This window comes from Macrobrachium rosenbergii, chromosome 54, assembly GCF_040412425.1.
Source record: "Macrobrachium rosenbergii isolate ZJJX-2024 chromosome 54, ASM4041242v1, whole genome shotgun sequence".
NCBI classification, from domain to species: Eukaryota; Metazoa; Arthropoda; class Malacostraca; order Decapoda; family Palaemonidae; genus Macrobrachium; species Macrobrachium rosenbergii.
This window is the reverse complement of record NC_089794.1, coordinates 42,904,288-42,928,021: the sequence shown is the minus strand read 5'-3', so window position 1 is coordinate 42,928,021 and position 23,734 is coordinate 42,904,288. Positions and strand designations below refer to the sequence as shown.

Here is a 23,734-nt window from a genome sequence, read left to right as displayed (position 1 = left end):
GGAAGTCGTCAGTTTGTAATGTCGAGTGTTCGAGTCACTTAGGTACCAAACCATTTATCACTTACAACTCCATCTCGGTGGCATTCCAGAAGTCGCATGAACTGGATATTGAGCGACAGTTGTAGTTTAATGTGTACATATGTATGTATGCATATGTGTATATGTATATATATATATATATATGTATATATATATATATATATATATATATATATATATATATATATATATATATATATATATATATATATATATATATATATATATATATATATATATATATATATATATATATATATATATATATATATATATATATATATATATATATATATATATATATATATATATATATATATATATATATATATATATATATATATATATATATATATATATATATATATATATATATATATATATATATATATATATTTCACGATGTACTCACGTACATTGTGACATTTTATCTTCGTGATTGGGAAGAATACAACTAATATATATATATATATATATATATATATATATATATATATATATATATATATATATATATATATATATATATATATATATATATATATATATATATATATATATATATATGGGAAGAATACAACTAAATATATGTATATATATATATATATATATATATATATATATATATATATATATATATATATATATATATATATATTATATGTTAGGGAAGGGGAGGGTACCGTTGCAGTGTCAGAAAGACTTTAAGGACGTGGAAAAGTACAAATGTGTTAGTTCAGGGACTGTATAGGTAAGAATGCGTTGGCGGAGCAGAATGTAAAGTGATTGTATATGGTCCATGACTGGAACACACTGAGTGAAAGACAATATTTTTGAGATTCTCACTCTGTACCTAGTTGCATTTGGAGAGCATGAAAGGTTGGTTGAGATAGATCATCTGAATGCAAAGGCAGGTGACAAAGAAAAGGGTGGTAACACTGGTAAGTATGGAGTTTGAGGAGTAAACAAGCAATGAGAAAGTCTTGTGGAGATGTGAGTGGAAAGAGACTTAGTTGGTGGTAATACAGGGTTTCCAGAGTAAATTCCTTAGAGGCACACTTAGTAAAGAGGAAGTGGTGGGGAAAATAATTATCTACATTGTGTTAGCATAGAAAAGGGGAAAGAGATTGAGTGGTTTGGTGTAAAAAGGGGATCTACGACAAGGGTGCTGTCTTTCTTCGTGGTTGTTCAGTGCCACTACAAATGAGGTGATGGTAAAGTCAAGAGAAAGGACAATAAAGGTAGGTGCAAAGCTCCAAATTCCAAAAATGAACTGTTAATACTTTGTGCAATGAGTCTATTGGTAAACGATACAATGAGGATTGGAGATACAATGAGGATTGGAGATAAGAAAAATTGAACAAATTAATGAAAGAGTTTGAAAGTGTTTGCAAGAGAAAATGCCGAGAGTAGATGTGTGCAAGAGTAAAGGTTATGAGGGTAGACAGAAACTGGGAAGATGGAGCTATGAATGTTGATATGGATGGTGGGAAAGTGGAAGCAGTTGATTTGTTCAAGTATTTGGGAGTAAATATACCAGATGAAGGTAGGAAAAAGAAGTATGTCACAGAGCAGGTGAAACATGCTTTATAACAAAGACAAAGCATGTTTACATTACGGGAGAATGATTGATTCTATGTAAAAGTGGGTCTGAGGTAAGGGTGCATGAGCAAAGTGTATTTGCCTATGTAAATAGGATAGTGACAGATTTGGTGTAAAAGTGGGCATGAGATAAGGGTACGTTATTTCTACTTGTAGTTGTTTAGTAAGACTCAGGTGATGTGAGAAGTCACAGAAATGACATTAGATGTAAGTACAAAATTCTTAGAAAGCAATCGAGCTGACATTGGAGTGTAGAATGCCTATGCTTGCTGAAAGGACTGTCTTAACTGGTGACAGTGAAAAGAAATTGCAAAAACTTGAAATTAAGTAAAAGGAAGGTACATAATGATACAATGAAACAAAGCAGCGTCACAAAATAGCTGGCGTAAGGAAGGTAGCAAGGTGCACAAAAGATTCAAGTAGAAAAATGGAGTATCTATGTATGACAAAGTTAGACTGTATAAAGGGATTCACAAGAAAACTCCTATATAGTGTGCATACTAAAAGAAATGAAAGAAAATAGGGTGGAGCCATAAGAGTCACTGTTTGGGTATTGCATTAGGATTAAAAGGGTGAAAATTCCGGAGATAAATTTCTAAATGAAGTTTATGATAACGGAAAAGAATTTTCATTTTGAAATATGGGACTAAATATATATGTGCACATGTATAATCTAAAGTTCACTTTTTTACCAGATATATATATTTGAGGAAAAATATGAATATACCATATCATCTGTGGCAAGATTCAAATCCACAAAGTTATGGCAGTCAGGTTACCCATAATCACCTGACCATGAAGGACAAGGCTATTCCCACTCACGCATACATGTACCTTTGTAATTCAGATATATTTTTTTAGAACTGAAACAGACCCATCCCCACCATTGTAGTCTAGTACTTAAGCCAGCAGATGCAAGGTCTGGGCTTGAGTTGATGGGAGACTCCTTGTAAGAACAAAGAAGGTAGCTCCACTACCTCACATATTCCTCCAACTACTTGTGCACTTGGACCTGGAAGGAATCTGGAAGCTCTCCTGTCTTAATATTGCTTGAGATGAAACTGGTTGGGTCTCATCCTTAACCTGGTTCCAGGCACCAGCTTCTCCAGGGAAGCCATGTGACCTAGGTGAGACAGCCACCTCTTGGCTGGCAAGGGAGTGAAGGACAGAAATTCTTCCAAGACTGACAGGAAGTCTTGGTACCTACGATCATCCCTAGATACATAATACTTTAAGCCTCAGTCAGAGATGACTGCTGAAAGTTTACCATTACCCCAGTACATTTGAAAATTTCAGCAAATAGTGTTTTGCCCTCAGGATGCCTTCCAGATTGGATGCAAGAGCCAGTCAGTCATCTAAGTAGAGTAACATATGAATGCCCAGAAGGTGGGCCCATTTCCCAACTGGGATAGAGTTCTCGTGAAAACTTGAGGGGTGGGATTAAGACTGGGGTGCAATGGCTACAACTTAAAAAACCAGTCCTTGGGAGACAAAGTGAAGACAAATCCTTGAGCTGGGATGACTCACGATACAGTAGTATACATCCACCATATCTACTGATGTTATCCAACCTCCCTTTTGTATGGCTGCAAAAACCGAGCCTGCTGACTCCATAGTGAACAGAATCAGAAGAATGAAAAGGTTCAACCTGGAGACATCCAAGACCAGTTTTCACCCTCCCAAGGACTTGGTACAAGAAACAAACAATTGTAAAACCCAGGGAGAAGAACCTGAGACTACCTCCACCACACCATTCATTACTGGAGATTACAATTCTTGTTGTAGGATCTGGAGCTCCTCTTCATTGTGTATGTAAGAGGGGATGTCTACCGGAGCAGCTTCTAGAGGAGGCTGAGACAAAATAGGAAGTTCATAACCTTCCTCAAACACCTTCACCATCCAGGAATCTGGCTCCAGATCCTGCCAAACCCAATAAAAGAGGGTCAGCCTTCCTCATACAGAGGCCTGAGAGCTTGAATCTTCATTTCTTAGCAATAGCGAAGATTGCTGCCTAGGTTGCTGACACCTTAACATCTGATAAAGTAACAAAGACCTTGTTTCAGATTTCTATATTCGTTGCACAACGGTGCCTATACAGAAGAATCCCATATGCAGAAAAAGGATGTTGAGCAATTATATCAGCCTTCTAAGTCACAGAAACCAAAGGGGTTATGAACGAGCAAGGCTGTTGCTACTGTCTATCTATGGAATTGATAAAAGAGCAAACAGACTCTTCAAGAGCGTCAGATATAGCCTTGTCTGTACACCCCAAAAATTCTATGAGGTTATTACCCAATTGTTACTGCAATGGAGGAAAAGCCAAACTTATTTTCCTGGTAACCTCATAAGCAGCTGCAATTGCCACTTCCAAAGTGGCATGATTCCATTACACGGAAAACCAACTTGGCTTAAATTCCCATGGTTAAAACCACTCTTCCAGAAGAAACTTCCTTCTTATTGGGATTGAGGAAAGAGAGAATTTCACATCCTAGATGAGAGGGAGACAAATCCAGTAATTGCTTTGTTTCACCTAATAAGGCTCTCTTTCTCTTCATAAACAACTGAATAAAGAGAAAGGTTGACTTAGATTAAACCCTCTTCTGAAGCAATTACAGGGAGAGTCCAACCTATTCAGGCTACCACAGCCAGAAATCCTAAACAGTCAACAGAGCCAATCAATATCAATCCAAAATGATCTAGTTCAGCAGCTAAAAAAGATTTAAATGACAATCTGTCCACAAGTCCTTTTACTGTGATGATGGACACAAAACTGGGGACAACAGACGCATGAACCGTGGCTCACCCTGCAAGGGAACAAGTTAATAGACAGTGTAACTAAACAATCTAAGTAAAAATTTTTGTTTATGCTGTTGTTCTCCCCTTGGCACAGGGCTTCACTGCTATCATAATAGCAAGCGAAGATAAATGTCAAAAGTTAACTATATCAGTCTCCATGTAAGTGGAGGATTACACAAAAGAATATCCCTAGCCATGACCACTTAAAACACTAGCAGCGTCAGAGTATCTGCAATCAGTTCAGACATGTGGATGAGTCACCTATTTCCAGCTGTTACAGAGTTCTGTAGTATGGAGTTCTCTCTTATAAAATCACTCTTTCAGCTAACTGGGGTCCTTTAATGAGGAGAAAGTTCCCACTATTGGATATTATCACCTATTATTGTACTAACTGATCCCTTTTCTCTGGACCATTGGGGCTGCAGACAAAATAGAAATATTGGATAAACAAAAACACAAAGTGTCCTCTTGACTAACAGGGGTTCCTCCTGGCATGCTAATGGCACAGCAGCAGGGATCTTAAGCTCTGATGGTGCCAGCAGGGATCTTAAGCTCTGATGGAGTCTGGCACTGCCAATGCTAGTAGCATTAACCGGTGTGTCCATGGCACTGATTAAAGGTTTTCAAACTCATGGGGTTCCCACAGTACAGAAAACTGGATTGGGGTCAACTGAGGCTGAGCATGGAAAGGAAGCATCTGCTAACCAAAGAGAACAGAGGGTGGGAAATACAACAGAGACCTCATGCTCTACCTTTAGGTTATATATGCAAGGGACACTTGTTCTTATAACACACCTAATAGTCATTGCACTCTGGAGAGAGTAGGTTTGAACAATATACTGCTCAAAGAAAACAAAAATTGCTGCACTTCCTCCTATTCCTTAAACATAAGTACTTCACAAGAAATCTCAATGCAATAAATTATTATAGTGAGTGACTCCACACAAACTATAGTTAAAAAATTGATCACAGCTATAAAATATAAACTTAAAAAAAAAAGATGAAAACAATTTTACTGAAATGACAGCCAAAACGGACGCAAATGAATATACAATCATATCGAATGAAAAAACACAAAGGTTTTGTTTCCAGTGGAAGCACTGCTCAGTAAAAAGTGGTCCACAAGACACCTGGCTTGTCAGTTTTAACAGATAGTTTTACCAGACCACCTTATTAAAAAAAGAATAATAGTTATATCAAACAAACTACAGGTTAATAAAAACTTTACAAGTGGGTTAACAAAAATGTTGATGATTCTGACAAAATTCATTTTAGGGATTTGTGCCCAATACCTGCAATCCACTACTGACTGAAGCTGGACATTCATATGAAACATATTGTACAGTACTGTTAATGTTGTACTGTACTGCATTCCCCAGAGAAATGACTATAAAGGATTGCCATTAAGATTATTGTATTTAACTGGTGTAGCCAATTCTCAAGAGGATTTGTTTTTGTATTAATAACTGCCAGAACTCTAATAATGTCTGCAAAAGGCTAGGCATGCTGAAAATGCTTATTACCACTATTAACATGACTGCATTCTGGAGTGAAACTATTCCAACCTGACCTAAGATAAAAGGCATTTGTAAAGCAACAGCTTTCATTTCATATGAAAACACTGTGCCTGTCATCAATGAAACAAAGTTGGAGAATCGTCAGCAAAAGCTGCCATTTACTGCACTATTAATGGTAATTCTCTGATTAATCTGCAAAGGACCTTTTCAACCTGACCTCAAAATGCATGGAAGCTTCCTGTACTAATGCTGAAACCCACTCAAACTACTATACTATGAACCATACACAATAACCTGTCACACCAAAACCTGAACTTAAAGAATTTGGCCCCTCTTAAACTGCAACAACACAAGTTACTGAGCCACTTGGCAATCCTTCAAAATAAACCAAATGACACAGAAGCAAATCTGAAACACTGGAAAAAACTGACAACACTCACATTTCTAAATCTTGAAGATCACGCAAAAACATGGTTAGTACCACCACCTTAACAACACATTCACTCTACTCACGTAACAACTCCCAGTCAGGATCTAAGATGAACTCACCTGCAAAGAAATATAAAAGGATTATGTACAAATTACAAATAACATGGTAGCAGTATTCCATGACATACCTACAGACAATTAAGAATTGAATGATAATCAAAATGGCAAAATGATCCATTAGTAGTGTTAATGACTTTTTCTGGCCATAAGTTGAGTTGTCAGTTAGCTATGCATATTGAATTTTCTTTATTAATCATCTTATGCTAATTCTTTTCTTTTCCTGAAGCTGGACACCAACCTCTACTCCTTCCTATCCTTACAGGTCCCCAAAAAATGGGCCCAATTTACTGTAGATGGTACCAAAGGTTCCTTGCAGCATCCTTTTGCCTATGTTGCATTGCTTTCTGCCTTTAAATTTTGATGTTTCTTTTGGACTCTTCCTACTTCACTGTATTATTAGTTTAATGTGACTTTGCTCCAATTTTTATCTTTTATTTATGAACAAATCCCTATGGTGAACCATAAGGGTTTCTAGAATAGTGATCTGTTTACATTAATAGTAATTACAAGACATATACTCATTCATTGCCTAAAATTCCTATTTTATTTTTTGGAAACATTTTTATAACTGCCCAGGTATCCCTGGTTAAGCTACATCCTGGTTAACCTAATCACTGATAGTTGGTAAGATAATGTATTCTATTCTTCACCTGTATGTACACGGCAAAACAACATTCTGGAGTTCTAGCTAAGAGAGAGGAACACTCATCTTTAAGCTTTGGTTTGTCTCTACTTAACTAATTAACAAACTCCCAATGCATTTATACAGTAATCCCTTGATTATCTGGATCTTACTCATCTGGAACTTGACATTATCCGACACACCCGCACCAGGGACCAAGGACCAAAGACATATATACATATAAATTTCAAAACATGTGAAAAAACCACTCTCTGATGGTTGGCAATGCTGTGTGGCCTAATGAAAATGTTGGTAACACTGTTTACACTCATAATCAGACTGAGAAAGACTTTGGGGGATGGGGGAGGCCTGGCGAATTTTCCAAGATGGGAGGGGGTTAGTTGGCTGGTCACCATGGGAAAGAAAGGGTAATAAGGCTGTTTACAAGCACTCATTCAGAGAAAGGCTTGTTTTGAAAGGTGGGTGGAGCAGGGAAGAAGTTTCTCTGGCTGGGAGGGAGGGTGGGAATGCAGTGTGGGATGTGAGGAGAGGGGTTGGCAGGTGTCTTACTTTGTTAGAGCTTTTTTAGTTTTATGTTTTTTATGTTTTTACTTTTCCCACATTTTATTAAAGGATATGTATGGTACAGGTTGACCATCACTAATCCGGTTCCATCATTAATCTGGCTCTAATTTCAGCTAGCATAATTTCAAATTTCCCAGGTCATCGCACCAACCTGCCGCTACTGTTTGTTGGCGCTACTTGTGTGCTTACATACGTATTCTACACACAACTGCATTTATCTTTAGGGTTGTAAAAATAAAAAATAAGAAAAAACAGTAAAAATATAAATGAGAATAGCATAAAATATAAATTAAAAAATCATAAGCATAACAACACGGACAAGCTGTAGCAAGTTCACCGACACCAGCGAAATGAGTGTATGCATACATATGTACCATACGCACACGATTGTGTTTATCATTTTGGATGTAAACAAAAAAAAAAAGATTAGAAAATACAGTGAAAATTTAAATGAGAATAGCATAAAATATAAATTAATCATATGAAACCAAAACAAGTTGTAACAAGTTCACCAATGCCAGGGAATGAGTTTGTGCATACATTCATACCCTACACATGACTGCCTTTATCTTTTGGGTTGTAGGAATACAAAATGGGAAATCGCAGTAAAAATATAAATGAGAATAGCATAAAATATAAAAAAAATTCCACAATGAAGATGAGAATTGCGACAGCCCTTCACCTCAAGATATGTAAATGTGCTTGGCTGCAAATTCCAGCTCTTCACTTTGGAAACTGCTCTGATGAATTTTCTGGTGAAAGTCACAAGAATTACCTGCACAAATTATTTTAACTGTGCTTCATTAAAATTTCACTAGGTTTTCATTCAATATTTATTTTATTCTTACTAACCAACTTGCACTGATTTACAGGGTATTTTAACCCTTAAACGCCGAGCCTCTATTTACAAAAACGTCTCCCGTATGCCGGCGGCGTTCAGGAGTTAGCGCCGAAGCGGAAAAAAAGTTTTTTTCAAAAAATCACAGCACGCTTAGTTTTTAAGATTAAGAGTTAATTTTTGGCTCATTTTTTTGTCATTGCCTGAAGTTTAGTATGCAACCATCAGAAACGAAAAAAATATCATTATCATATATAAATATTGAAATATATGACAGCGCAAAAAAAAATTGTCATAATTTTATACAAATCGCGCTGTGAGCAAAACGGTTAAAGCTAACGGATTATTTTTTTTTCTTTGTATTGTACACTAAATTGCGATGATTTTGGTATATAACAAATTGTAAAACGATCAAAGCAACACAGAGAAAATATTATCACAATATGATGCATGAATCCATGTAGCGAGGATGTAAAAAAATGTTTTTCAAAAATTCACCATAAATCGAAATATTGTGCTAGAGGCTTCCTGTTTGTTGAAAAATGAAGCTAATTGATTGAATATTACTAGACTGTAAGTGTTTTTAGCTTACAATTGCAGTTTTCGACCATTTCGGTCGAGTTAAAAATTGACCAAAGGTCGAATTTTTCTATTTATCGTAATTTATATGAAAATATTTCAAAACTGATAAAAGCTACAACCATGAGTTATTTTCTGTTGTATTCTACATGAAATTGCGCACATTTTCATATATAAAAGTTCATGTAACGACTAATATAAACGGTGCAAACATTACGACAACGTGATTTAAAGAATTTCTGAGATGTTCGGCGAGTTACTGCGCGGACATAAGGAAAATGTTTTTTTCAAAAATTCACCATAAATCGAAATATTGTGCTAAAGACTTTCAATTTATTGCAAAATAAAGGTAAATGATTGAATATTACTAGAATGTAAGAGTTTTAGCTTACAATTGCGTTTTTCGACCATTTCGGTAGAGTTAAAGTTGACCGAAGGTTGAAATTTTGGCAGTTATCGTGATTTATGTGAAAATATTTCAAAAGTGATGAAAGCTACAACCATGAATTATTTTCTGTTGTATTCTACATGAAATTGCGCACATTTTCATATATAAAACTTTATGTAACGACTAATATAAAACGATGCAAACATTACGACAACGTGACGAAAGAATTTCTGAGATGTTTGGCCGAGTTACCGCATGCAGACGTAAGGAAAAAGTTTTTTTTTTTCAGAAATTCACCATAAATCGAAATATTGTGCTAGAGACTTCCAGTTTGTTGCAAAATGAAGGTACATGATTGAATATTACTAGAATGTAAGAGTTTTAGCTTATAATTGCGTTTTTTTACCATTTTGGTCGCTTTAAAGTTGACCGAAGGTTGAAATTTTGGCAGTTATTGTGATTTATATGAAAATATTTCCAAACTGATAAAAGCTACAACCATGAGTTATTTTCTGTTGTATTCTACATGAAATTGCGCACATTTCCATATATAAAACTTTATGTAACGACTAATATAAAACAGTGCAAACATTACGACAATGTGACGAAAGAATTTCTGGCGTGGACGTAAGGAAAAAGTTTTTTTTCAAAAATTCATCATAAATCGAAATATTGTGCTAAAGACTTCCAATTTGTTGCAAAATGAAGGTAAATGATTGAATATTACTAGAATGTAAGTTTTAGCTTACAATTGCGTTTTTTTACCATTTCGGTCGAGTCAAAGTTGACTGAAGGTTGAAATTTTGGCAGTTATCGAGATTTATATGAAAATATTTCCAAACTGATAAAAGCTACAACCATGGGTTGTATTTTGTTGTATTTTACATGAAATTGCACACATTTTCATATATAAAACTTTACATGACGGCTAATATAAAACAGTGCAAAAATTACGACAAAATGACGAAAGAATTTCTGAAATTTTCGGTATAGTTACCGCGTGGACGTAAGGAAAAAGTTTTTTTCAAAAATTCACCATAAATCGAAATATTGTGCTAGAGACTTCCAATTTGTTGCAAAATGAAGGTAAATGATTGAATATTACTAGAATGTAAGAGTTTTAGCTTACAATTGCGTTTTTCGACCATTTCGGTCGAGTCAAAGTTGACCGAAGGTTGAAATTTTTTGTAGTCGACGTACGCTACGTCCACTTGGTATCCAACAGACAATTTTAGTCGACGTATGATACGTCCAGTAGGCGTTTAAGGGTTAAAGGTAGGATGAGATGGTTAACTGTTGAGTTAAGCATATTCAAACCTAACTACTCTGTAATCCAGCAAAATCACTAATTCGCCACCTTGCAAGTCCTAATGATGCCAGATTAATGATGGTCGACCTGTACTGTACTGTAACTTGTAATGAAATACACTAAGCAGAGAGAGAGAGAGAGAGAGAGAGAGAGAGAGAGAGAGAGAGAGAGGTATCGCTTACACTGAAGCCTATAACACTCAAAACTCCTTCACTTTTTTCATTTTTAATTCACATTACTGTATTCTCATTTATATTTTTACTGTATTTTCTCATTGTTTGTTTTTATATAGTAAAAGATAAATGCAACTGTGTGTTTATGGTATGTATGTACACAAACTCACACTCTCCTTCGCTTTGGTTGATGGCATGAGAAAAGTTATAAATAGCACAACAGGCCACCAACATCTACAAATTCACATTCTGAATATTTTTATGGTAATTAGAGATAAAATATCAGCAGTGATAAAATATTCTCTTGCTATGATGTGTGTGATAATCATGCTTAGAGTCAAATAAACTTGTAATGAAATACTGTAGAGTACATCAAGCAAAAAAAAGGCAACACATGATACAGTACTGCATTAAGAAACATAAATACAAATACACACAATATGAAAGAGGTAGTAGAGAGAAAGAGTTAGCTTTTGTGATTGCTACTGGCTTAAAAGCACGACTTTACTTAACGCGTCATGAAATGTCACTTTATCACTTTTTATCGGCTGATATGGATACATCATCAGATTAATAGCATATGGTAGAGGGTGTAAGCTTTCTCTCTACTGTCAGAAACTTATACATACGTCATTTTACTGTAATTTTTTGTTTTTGAATGACAGATACATATTGCGTCATACACATATTGTACGCTAATTGGCTACATCCATAAAGTATAGTATCAGTGCATTCTGTAACAAAGACCATTTTCCTTTTTTGTACAGTCTTGCTTGATTAGTCGCTTGTTTGAACTGTTCGAGAGTGGACTGCTTTTGCAACACTATTTCCCAAGCATGGTATTTTCATTATAAAATAAGTTTTTAAATATACTTACCTGGTAGTTACATATATATAGCTTTATCCCGCCGATTCGTCGCGCGCACGGCAGAAATTAAAAATTCGCAGCAATCGCCGATAGATGGTCAGGTGGCCATACCTGAGCGCCCTCTACCAGGTACTTAGAACCATTCCCAATTGTCCTCAGAAATTCCATGCCCCTGTTCTCAGAGGGGAGGAGGAGGGACCTTTTATATATGTAACTACCAGGTAAGTATATTTAAAAACTTGTTTTATAATGAAAATACCATTTTTAAATATCTAACTTCCTGGTAGTTACATATATATAGCTGATTGACACCATTGGTGGTGGGTTAGAGAACCAAAACACCGTTGGGAATTCGTATAATTACTAAACACTAAATATTAGCTGTAAACATACTCTGGTTCTTACCTGATAAGGAAGCTGGCTTCATAATTATCCTGCCTCATTCGCCTGCATTCCTTGAGAGACCCAGCGACCCATCCAGGGGGCTGTAGAAAGTCTCTATGGGGCTGTCACACGGTCCTCAACCTTAACATGACTAGACCACCACCCTTGCTATCCTGGCATAGCCATGGACAAAGAGCTGACCACCTGACCCACTAAAATCACTAAATAACACACTCCATAAAACCTAACTTAGACTTGCAACCCCAGACTGTGGAAGGTTGCAACAACCTTCACAGACAACCTGTGAGTTCAAATCAAGAAAAGGCAAGGGTATAATTAAAAAAAAAAAAAGTTATAGGGTAGAGGCAGTAGTACCCTCTCCAACTACGGCGCCGGAGGCAACGTGCGGACCCAGGAACAGCAATCCTCATATTGGGTCTGTACTTCTTTCAGGTAACAATCTGCGAAGATAGATTTGCTTCGCCAAAAAGTCGCTTCCAAAATCGATTTCATAGACCTGTTGTGTCTATAAGCCATCGGTCGCCACAGCTCTTACTTCGTGCGCTTTGACTTTGAGGATTGGAAAGCTTTTCTCGTCACATTCTTGGTGAGCTTCCCTTATTAAGTCCTTGATAAAGAACGCCAGTGCATTCTTTGATAAGGGTAACGAAGGTTTCTTCACTGAGCACCAGAGGTGATCTGTCTGACCTCTCATGTTTCTGGTCCTCTGTAGATAAAATTTTAGGGCCCTAACTGGACAAAGGCCTCTCTCTTTTCCTGTCCTACTAAATGAGACAGCCCTGGTATGGAAAAAGATCTGGGCCATGGTTGAGAAGGGTTCTCGTTTTTAGCAGAAAACCAAGTTGAAGTGAGCAGACTGCATTTTCCCCATTGAAGCCTACTTTCTTGCTAAAGGCTTGTAGTTCTCCTACCCTCTTGGCTGTAGCCAAAGCGACCAGGAAAAGGGTCTTCTTAGTGAGATCCTTCCATGAAGCCTTGTCGAGAGGTTCAAACCTATTCGAGGTTAAAAATTTTAGGACTACGTCCAAATTCCAAGAGGGGGTCGGGTTGTCCTTCCTCTTAACTGTCTCAAAAGACCTTATGAGATCCGTGAGGTCCTTGTCTCCCGACACGTCAATATTTCTGTGACGGAAGACGGAAGCAAGCATGCTGCGGTATCCCTTGATGGTAGATACTGCTAGGTTTCCTTGGGTTTTCAAATGCAGAAGAAAATCTGCCAGTTGAGTTAGAGAGGTACTGGAAGAGGAAATGTTATTTTTCCTGCACCATTCCCTGAATACGTCCCACTTTGATTGGTACACCTTGAGTGTGGACGTTCTCCTCGCTCTCGCGATGGCTCTTGCAGCTTCCCTTGAAAAGCCCTTCGCTCTTGCCAGTTTTTCGATAGTCGAAAGGCAGTTAGGTTGAGAGCGAGGAGATTTTGATGGTATCTCTCTATATGTGGCTGTCTGAGTAGATCGTTCCGACAAGGTAACGATCTGGGGGTGTCTACTAGCCACTCCATCACCTCCGTGATCCATGGTCTCATGGGCCAAAATGGAGCTATCAGGGTCATGCGGGCGTCGTTCAACTCCCTGAACTTCTTCATGACTCTGTCTAGGATCTTGAATGAGGAAGGCGTCCACTGCCACTGCTTCCTGGTCTGGGACTGGAGAGCAGTAGACTGGTAACCTCTTCGTTCTCTGTGTCGCAAAGAGGTCTGTGACCAGTTCTCCCCACAGATTCCAAAGCCTGTTGCACACATCATGATGTAAGGTCCATTCTGTCGTGAGAACCTGTCTTCCTCTGCTGAGAAGATCCGCTCTGACGTTCTTCTCTCCCTCTATGAAGCGGGTGATCAGAGTTAAGTTGTTTTGTTTCTGCCCACAGCAGGAGATCTTTGGCTGCCTCGTAAAGGGAAACCGAACGAGTGCCACCCTGTTTCCTGATGTAGGCCAACGCTGTGGTGTTGTCTGCGTTGACCTGTACAATCTTGTTCTGGACCTTCTCCTGAAAGTGGACTAGTGCAAGATGAATGGCCACCAGTTCCTTGACATTTATATGCCATTTCTTCTGATGGTTTTCCCATAGACCTGAGATCTCGCCCTTCCCCAGCGTTGCACCCCATCCCATGTCCAATGCGTCTGAATACAACACTAGGTCGGGGTTCTTTTGTTGAAGTTCGAGGCCTAATTGAAGTTTTTTGGGGTCGTTCCACCAACTCAAATGTTTTTTGATTCCCAGAGGATCGGAATCCACGTCTCCAGATCTTGGCCTCTTTTCCAATAGCTTGACAGATGGAACTGAACTGGACGTAGATGTAGTCTTCCCAGGAGACGAATTGTTCGATCGAGGAGAGGGTCCCCAGCAGACTCATCCACTCCCTCGCCGAACAGGTCCATCTCCTAGAAAGAGCTTCACCTTTTCTAAGCAATCTAGAATGCGTTTCGGGGCTGGAAAAGCCCGAAAAACCACTGACTGAATCCTCATCCCCAGGTAGATGATGTCCTGTGAAGGCATTAGCTGCGATTTGGCTAGATTTACTACCAGACCTAATTGTTGCGTCAAATTCATTGTAACTTGTAGATCCTCCAGACACTTTGCTTGCGATCTGGCTCTGATTAGCCAATCGTCCAGGTACATCGAAATCCGTATCCCTTTTAGATGTAACCAGTGAGCTCGTTCGATGCCACTCGAGAGAAAACGTAAGGAGCCGTGCTTAGTCCAAAACAAAGTGCTCTGAACTGATAGGTTGTCCCGAGATGCACAAACCTCAGATATTTTCTGTAGTTCGGGTGAATTGGTGCGTGAAAATACGGCGTCCTGTAGGTCTATCGAAACCATCCAGTCTTCCTGTCTGGTGCCTGCTAGGACTGACGCAGATGTCTCCATGGCAAACTTGACTTTGCTTACGTACTTGTTCAGTGGACTTACGTCCAGAACTGGTCTCCAACCCCGAGTTCTTGGGTACCAGAAAAAGTCTGTTGTAAAAACCTCTGACGAGAGGTCCTTTACCTCTTCTATTGCTGCTTTTGATAGCATCTGGGTCACCTGTTCTTGAAGAGCTGCTGCTTTGCTCCCCAAGTAAGTAGCTGTCAACTCTAACGGTTCTTGTGAAAGAGGGGCTTCCTTAGGAAGGAATCTTGTATCCTTCCTTCAAAACTTCACTGTCCATACGTCCGCTCCCTTTGGCTCCACTCTTGCCAAAAAAGTGGGATAACCTGGCTCCCACTTGTGTCTGGAGGTTGTTGTGATCATTTCTTGGATTTGGGTTGCTGCTTGGGGTTCTTACGAAGTTGTCCTCCAGCAGCCATTCTCTGACTTCCTCTCGAAAGGGATCTCCCACGAATGGGATGACCAGCGGGAGGAGCTTCCTTGTCCTTCCTGGCTAAAAAGTTTGCCGGAAGAACTTTCCTAGCAGTCCTTGTGATCAGATCTTGCGTTGATTGTTGCGCAAGGGCTGCTGATAAATCCTTAACCAGCTCTGAAGGGAAGAGCTGTTTAGATAAGGGAGCATACAACAGTTCAGATTTCTGAGCTAAAGTCACTCCAGAAGACACGAACGAACACAGCATAGCTCGTTTCTTGATAACAACTGCTGTGAAAAGGGCAGAAAGTTCGACCGACCCGTCCCTCACAGCTTTATCGAGACAGGCAATAAGGTGCATTTGCGTGTCATTCTTCTGATCTGAAACCTCTGCAAGAGCTGCAAGAGTCCAGTCCATCAAGCTGAAGACTTCAATAGTTCTGAAGACGCCTTTCAGCAAATGATCCAACTCCGAAGTGGACCACAGAACCTTGGCTTTTGTCATGGCTGTTCTCCGTGAAGAGTCAACGAGTCTGGAGAAGTCCCCTTGGGAGGAGGCAGGAACTCCCAAACCGAGCTTCCCCAGTCTCATACCACACGCTGGATCTAGAAGCCAATCTTGTCGGGGAAAGGAAAAAGTTGTCTTTCCTTGTTCCTTCTTCTTCAAAATCCAATCATTCAGTGTCGAAAAGGCTCTCTTCACTGATTTGGCCAACACTGTCTTCTTGAATGAGGAAGACTTCTGGGGTCTACCCATCAAATATTGCGAGGAGGACTCCGAGGTGCGGCCTGATGAAAATCGTTAGGAAATAAGTCCGCCAAAAGAGTAAGAAGTCTTTTCAGATCAGCGGCATGAAGAGTTTCTTGAGTTTCCTCTTCCAAGATCTCTTCCAAAGGATCCGCTATTTCCGATGTCGAACAGTGGGGAAACGTGTGAATCGTGCTGCTTGCGTGCGTCATGCATGCGTCCAACTTGCTGCGAGGGAGCTTCACGATCCTTGTTCCCTCCCGTCACTCGTGCGGCTTGTTGCGGGGAAGCGTCTATGAGCGCTGCAACTTGCCGCGAGTTTGCGTCTTGCTGGCTGTTAGCGTCTTGTTGTTCTGATTCTTGCCTTACCCTCTTCTTGGGTCTGTTGACGTCCTTAGATTCCTTCTTGTGTGTTTCTTCTCTTAGTCCTTGCGACTTGTAAGAGTCAAAAAGAGACGCAAGGGACTGCTGGACTTCCGACAAGAACTTTACTTGAGGTGCCACTTGCTGCTGGGAAACAACTGGAGATGGCACTGCACGAGCTTCCACAACTTCGGAGACTCTAGCTGGGATCTTTTGATGAAGAGGTGGTGACGCAGCTTGCGACACGTCCCATTCTGGGGGCGGGGGAGAAGCGTGAACTGAAGTCATGTATCGTCTTCTTCCTCCGACGAGCTATCGTCTTACGCCTCTGTTTAGGCGCAGAAACGCCGTCTTCTTCCGACAGGAATCTCTCTGGAGAGCTCCATTTGCTGCAAGAGGGTTGTTGGAGCGGGAAGGGGGACCTGCGTCTCTTGATAGGTCTAGATTCTTGTGATTGACGCCAACCACGTCTGGGTCTTGCGTCATCCGAGGAAGACGAACACGTCCTCATCTCGCCTTTCCTGCGGCGAGGGGGAGCGTCCTGGGATGCGTCAACAGGATCGCTCGAGGGGACGTCCGCTCGTTGTTCAACGTCTCTCACCTCCCTTAGCCTGTCGGCGTTCCTTCTCCCAGGGTTGGGGAGCATGGAAGAGGTCTAGGGCTAGGGCGTGACAGACACGAACGGACGCACCTCCACTGCACTAACACTGTCACCGAACTTTTGTTGCAAACTATGCACTGCCCCCCACATCACTTCCCTATCCGAAGAAAGGGATTGCACAGAAACTCCTATGGCCGAAATAGCAGCCATTATATCCTTTAATGATGGATTACTTACTCCCGACTCCGCAGGAGGATCGGGTACTATAACCTTAGGGTTAGGATCAGGAATATTAGTATCAGACAAGTTAGAAAGGACTTGACTATCAGAAGACCTAGCTGAAAGGACACTGGAAGATCTAGCTCTCCTAATTCTGTCCTTTTCCAATCGCCTCACATAGCGATCATACTCTCTCCACTCTTTCTCGGACAAACTTTCACACTCCTTGCATCTATCATCAAGTGCACACATGATCTCTGCATTTCTTACAAACTGTGTGGGGATCAAGAGCAGCCTTGGGAAGCCGGTTCTTGCATCCCCTAACACACATTCTAACAACAGGGTCAGCCATCTTGAAAAGCAAGTACAAAGAACAATTGTAACAGTCAGAAGACCAAATAGGCTAACAATGAGAAAAGAAAAAATCCAGGAAAATCCAAAATCAGCGAAAAATCAACGAAAACCAAACAAGTAATGGGTACTTCACCAATTGTAGTAAAGCAAACCAAAGTCCAATGTGTTGATAGAACGATCAGGAATTTCTGAGGACAATTGGGAATGGTTCTAAGTACCTGGTAGAGGGCGCTCAAACACCATCTATCGCGATGGGTTTTGAATTTCTGCCAATTCGGCGGGATAAAGCTATAAATATGTAACTACCAGGAAGTTAGATATTTAAAATGTGGTTTTCATTGTAATTCCTGCTTGTATTGTATGTGGTGCTGTGCACTGTGTGTATGGCCCAACCTCATCCCAAGAGGGCGAGGAAGGTGTTGACCCTTCAACAGAGACTTGAAATCGTTGGGACACTGGAGCAAGGTTGGTCCAGGTTACATATCAAGGAGGAGTACAGCACTGCCTGATCAACCTTGCAAAATATCAAGACATCCCAGGAGAAGCTGAAGTAAAGGCGACAGACTTTGGTAAGAAGACAGACAGGAGTCAAACCCACAAGGTTATGGCAAAAGGTAGTTATGAGGAGACTGATGAGTTGACCTAGGTGTGGTTTCGTCAACAAAGGGCTGCTGGTGTGAACATATGCAGTGCTGAGTTGAAGGCTTGCATAAGGTTGCGGACTTTAAGGCATCCAAAGGTTGGCTGTTTCAGTTCAAAATTCAACATGGGATTTCTAACAAGAAAACCAGTGGCAGAGCTTTGGATGCTTCCAAGGAGGGAACACAGAAATTTCAGCAGATGTTGCAAGACTTGATGAAGAAGACCTTGTTTTAGGGAAAATCTATTGGTCTTCTATAGCTCCTTACCCACTAACAACTTGGCTGATGCTACTGGTGGGCATCATAACAAGCCTGTGGTAGCTGGACATGCAAAGCAACCACATGTCCTGCATGAGTTGACAGATAGGCTCCAAGTGATTTAGTATCATTCAGCAAAGGTTTGGTTAACCTCATTTCCAATTGGTGCCATTACTGTATCATTTTTATAAGGAGGTTATTTGTCATCAGACACAGGACCTTGGCATTGCTAGACATCAGGTGAAGGCCTTGCTTCTCATGGACAATGTCCCTACACATCCTAACACAGCCCAGTTAGATGGTGACGAAGGTGTGTATTAGGGTCATGTACTTGCCCCCTAATACAACTGCACTCATTCAGCCAATGGACCAAGGTGTTATTGTTGCAACAAATGGCTATACTGGAGGAAGTTCTTGGAGGAAGTAAAGGAGCAAGGGTTGGATACATGGGGGAAACGGACACTGGAGAATCTTCACAAGTATTTGCTGTTCTGCCATATACAACTTTGCCAAATGCTTGGAAGGACACCACCGCAGAGCCCCTCAATCACGCCTGGAACTGTATGCAGAATGGAGAAGAGACCATGATGACTTTCCAGGGGTTCAAAGTTGATGACTTTCATGACACAACTCACAACTGGTGCCACAACTCACGACTGGAGGTGACAACGTTCCTAAGGATGACATATGGGACGGCTTGTGACACTGGGTACCAACTTCTCTCCAACAGCAAGATAGCTGCTGAAGTTCACAACGGTGATGAGGCTGTTCCACATCGACTGCCCTTGTACAAGCATACGCAAATGGCCTTTGATACAGTTATCGAGATACTGGAAAACCCCAACATGGACCCCCTCGACTTCCCAGGGGCCTTGGACAAGACAGTATCAAAGCATTGTCATTGCAAAGCAGAACCATCATTCATGTCATCAAAGTACCATCGGTAGCTTCTTCATATCCCAAACCCCCATGCACCCAAGCCCATCGCCATCCACTTCTGTAGCTCAGTCCCTCAACTTGGAACTTCAGGCGAGTACGTCGGCTGCCTTCATTGATATACAGGGCTCTTTCAGCCACGAAGCTGATGTGTTGCTGCCCCACTTTAATGACCCTGACCCACTAGGCACCTCTACACCTCTTCCAACTACTTCACCACTTGATGTCTCCTGGGAGTTACAGGAGGCAGATGATGATGCTGGTCTTGATGACACAGTTGAGTGGGAGGAGGAGGATTTTTAAACCTACTCACAGGTTTTACAAATGTCCGGCCATTGTAAGCACCAAGGGCAGCACACAAAGATAAGTGACGGAGTAAAACATATTTTGGGAATAAGGGAAAAATTTTTTGTGTAAACTATTGTATTCTGTGTTGCATATACGAGAAAAAAGGGATTTATATACTTTTTTTACCTATGTACTTTTGGGAAAATGATAAAAATTGTTTGTATAAACTACTATACTGCGTGTTGCATACAATAGAATAAAGGGCTTTACTTTTACTGTGTACGATGTTATTTTCGGGAAAATTACGAAAATTGTTTGTGTCCACTATTGTATTGTGTGTGCATACGAGAGAAAAAATGGATTTACTTTTTTGTGTACAGTACGATGTATCTTACAGTGTTAGGGGGCAAAAGAAAAAAATTGCGTAGCCTACCGTATTGTGTCACATACAAGATCCTGTATTGCGTGTTGCATAAGAGAGAAAAAGACGGGGTTTCCTTATTTTGTGTACAGTACATACAATGTACAGGGGTGTTTTGGGAAAAATAATAAAAGTTGTTTGTGAAAGCTATTGCATTGTGTTGCATACTAGAGAAAAAATGGGTTTACTTGGTTATGTGTACGGTACAATGTATTTTACAGTGTTTGGAGCAAATGAAAACCATTGTGTAGCCTACCACATTGCATGTTGCATATGAGAGAAAAAGAAGGAGTTTGCTTTTTTGTTTTAAGCGTATTTATAGTTTATTTTGTTACAAATATGGGAAAATAATGTAGATAATTGCTTTTTGCATCAACTTTTCATTTTAAAATGTGATGGTTCTTGTTAATAAGCATATTTAGTGTTTACGGTTATGCAGTATTGACAGGGTAAGGGGAGGAAGAGTATGGAGTTACCCTTGAGCATGTGAAATTTTTAATTTGTCCTTACCCGGATTTCATCCGTATCTGACACGCCCTTGACTTTATTAGTCCAGATAATTGAGATATTACTGTAGATGTAAACATGACATTTTTATAATAAAAATTATATTTTAATGATAAAATAAAGTTTGTTCATACTTACCTGGCAGATATATATATAGCTGTATTCTCCAAAGTCCGACAGAATTTCAAAATTCGCGGCACACGCAGTGGCCAGGCAGGTGGTTAGTACCCATTCCCGCCGCTGGGAGGCGGGTATCAGGAACCATTCCCATTTTCTATTCAGATTTTCTAACGCCACTGACTCCTGAGGGGAGGAGGGAGGGCAATATGAATATATATATCTGCCAGGTAAGTATGAACAAACTTTATTTTATCATTAAAATATCATTTTGTTCATGAGACTTACCTGTCAGATATATATATAGCTGAATACCACCTTTGGAGGGGGTAGAGACAGCCAAGAATTAGGAAAAAACCAATTATTGGTAAAATTATTTTGGTTCCTTATCTGATAGCGTAGCTGACTGAGTGGTTACTGTCACTCTAGTCTGCTTCTGCTTTACTAGAGACCCCAGCGAGGTAGTGACCTATATAGCTGGTGACTTCTAGATGATCTGTCAACGGGGGCGTGACCACAATGTGACTAGATCATAGACCATACAAAGAAGACAAAGAGCATTACTAACCACCTAACCAACACCTAGAGCGTTAGTTTGCAAAGGATTGGGAAGACTGCCTCCAGTAGTCGACCCAACAACCATAAAAACACAATTAAAAAGGGGATAGGATCAGAGTTACCCCTGTCCCCAAGGTTGCTGAAGCAGCAATGTATGGTCCCAGCGAAAAGCAATTTTCGTATGCTACCTAAACATCTCGCCAAGAGTGTGAGGCAAACACCAAATTGACTTCAAAAATGTGGCACTGAGAATGTCACTGAGTACCATATTTTTCTGGGACGCCATGGAGGTAGCAACTGCCCTCACCTGCGTGAGCGTTAACTCTCAACAACTTGAAGTTAGAGTCGTCACAACTAGAGTGTGCGTCCTTAATGACGTCCCCTAATGAAGAATGCCAGTGCATTCTTCGACATAGGTTTAACTGGTTGCCTCACAGAACACCATAAATTATCCGAGGGACCACGAGTGTCCTGTGTTCTTTTAAGGTAGTATTTGAGAGCTCTAACTGGACATAGAACTCCCTCAGGTTCCTGTCCAATAAGGTCTGCTAAACCTTTAATTTCAAAGTGTCTAGGCCAAGGGTTAGAAGGCCTTTCATTCTTAGCCAAGAACTTAGGGCTTAAAGAATAGACAGCATCGTGTTCCTTGAAGCCCAAATGACGGCCTCGAACTTCGCTCACTCTCTTCGCCGCCAGAGCCGTGAGGAATGCCGTTTTCAGAGTAACATCCTTAAGAGATGCAGAGTGGAGAGGCTCAAAAGGACTAAACATCAAAAACTTGAGCACTACGTCCAAGTTCCAAGCAGGAGGAATTAGCTGAGGAACCTTGGAAGTCTTGAAAGAGCTCGTAAGATCGTGGAGGTCCTTATTGTCAGACAAATCTAATCCTCTGTGTCTGAAAACAGTCGAAAGCATGCTCCGATAACACTTGATAGTTGGAAATGCTATATCGACAAAGGAGAAAATCCGCAACCTGGCTCACAGTGATAGAGGAAGAGGAAAAGCCCTTCTTTCTACACCAACCCTTGAAGGTTGCTCACTTCGCTAGATATATCCTGTTAGATGAAGAACTTCTGGCTCTAGTAATGGCCCGTGCCACCTGGCCAGAAAAACCCCTTCGCTCTGAACAATTTTCGATAGTCTGAAAGCAGTCAGGTTCAGAGCGGGGAGATTTTGAAGATATCTCGCGAAGTGGGGTTGTATGAGCAGGTCTGCTCTCATAGGAAGGGTTCTCGGAACGTCTACCAACCAGAAGAGAAACTCCGAGAACCAGTGGTTCGAAGGCCAAAACGTGGGGATGAGAGTCATCCTCGTCCCTTGTGAGGCCGCGAACTTGCGTATGACTTCTCCCAGAATTTTGAACGGGGGAAAAGGCGTAAACATCTATTCCCGTCCAATCCCAGAGAAGAGCATCTATCGCAACTGCCCCCGGGTCGAGTACAGATGAGATTTATAGAGGGAGCCTCGGTGTTCTTGCGGTCGTGAAAAGATCCACAAGATGGCGACCCCAAAGTTTCCAAAAATCTTGGCAAACCTCCTGATGAAGGGTCCATTCCTTCGGCAGGAGTTGATGGCGCCGACTGAGCAGGTCTGCTCGAACATTTTTGACCCCTGCAACAAAACTTGTGAGAATCGAAATGTTGCGAGCATAGGCTCAAAGAATAATCTCTCTTGCAAGGCTGAACAGGGAACAAGAGAGTGTTCCGCCCTGTCTCTTGAGGTAATCCAATGCCGTAGTGTTGTCCGAGTTTACTTGAACTACAAGATTGCAAACTTGGACCTCGAAGAATTGGAGAGCTAAAAGATAGCCGCCAAATCTTTGATGTTGATGTGCCAGGACACCTGTTCCTCTCTCCAGGTTCCTAACACTTCCTCTCCCCTTAGTGTTGCCCCGCAACCTGTTGACGACCGTTGGAAAAACAACACTAGGTCGGGGTTCAGAAGCTTGAGGGAGATCCCTTTCTGCAATTTCGTTGGATCGAGCCACCACTACAGATCCTCTTTTACAGAAGGAAGAATTCTCAATTCCTCTTTCAAGTCTTCCTTGCTTTGCCAGTTCTCCAACAGAAAGAACTGAAGAGGCCTGAGATGCAGACTCCCCAGGGAAACAAACTTCTCCAGCGAGGAAATGGTCCCCAGCAGACTCATTCATTCCCTCACCGAGCAT

General features: G+C 40.6%; 1 protein-coding gene across 10 annotated transcripts in view; it reads right to left on the bottom strand.

Moving 5' to 3' along the window:
- Osbp (oxysterol binding protein) overlaps positions 1–23,734 on the bottom strand; it is a 420,928-nt gene that overhangs the window by 345,170 nt on the left and 52,024 nt on the right. For 2 of the 10 annotated variants that reach the window (XM_067098127.1, XM_067098129.1), the window contains exon 3: positions 6,468–6,503. The exons of the other annotated variants lie outside the window; for them this stretch is intronic. In XM_067098127.1, coding sequence (XP_066954228.1) covers positions 6,468–6,503 — 36 coding nt within the window. The remainder of the gene's footprint in view (positions 1–6,467; positions 6,504–23,734) is intronic. 10 annotated transcript variants of the gene reach the window in all.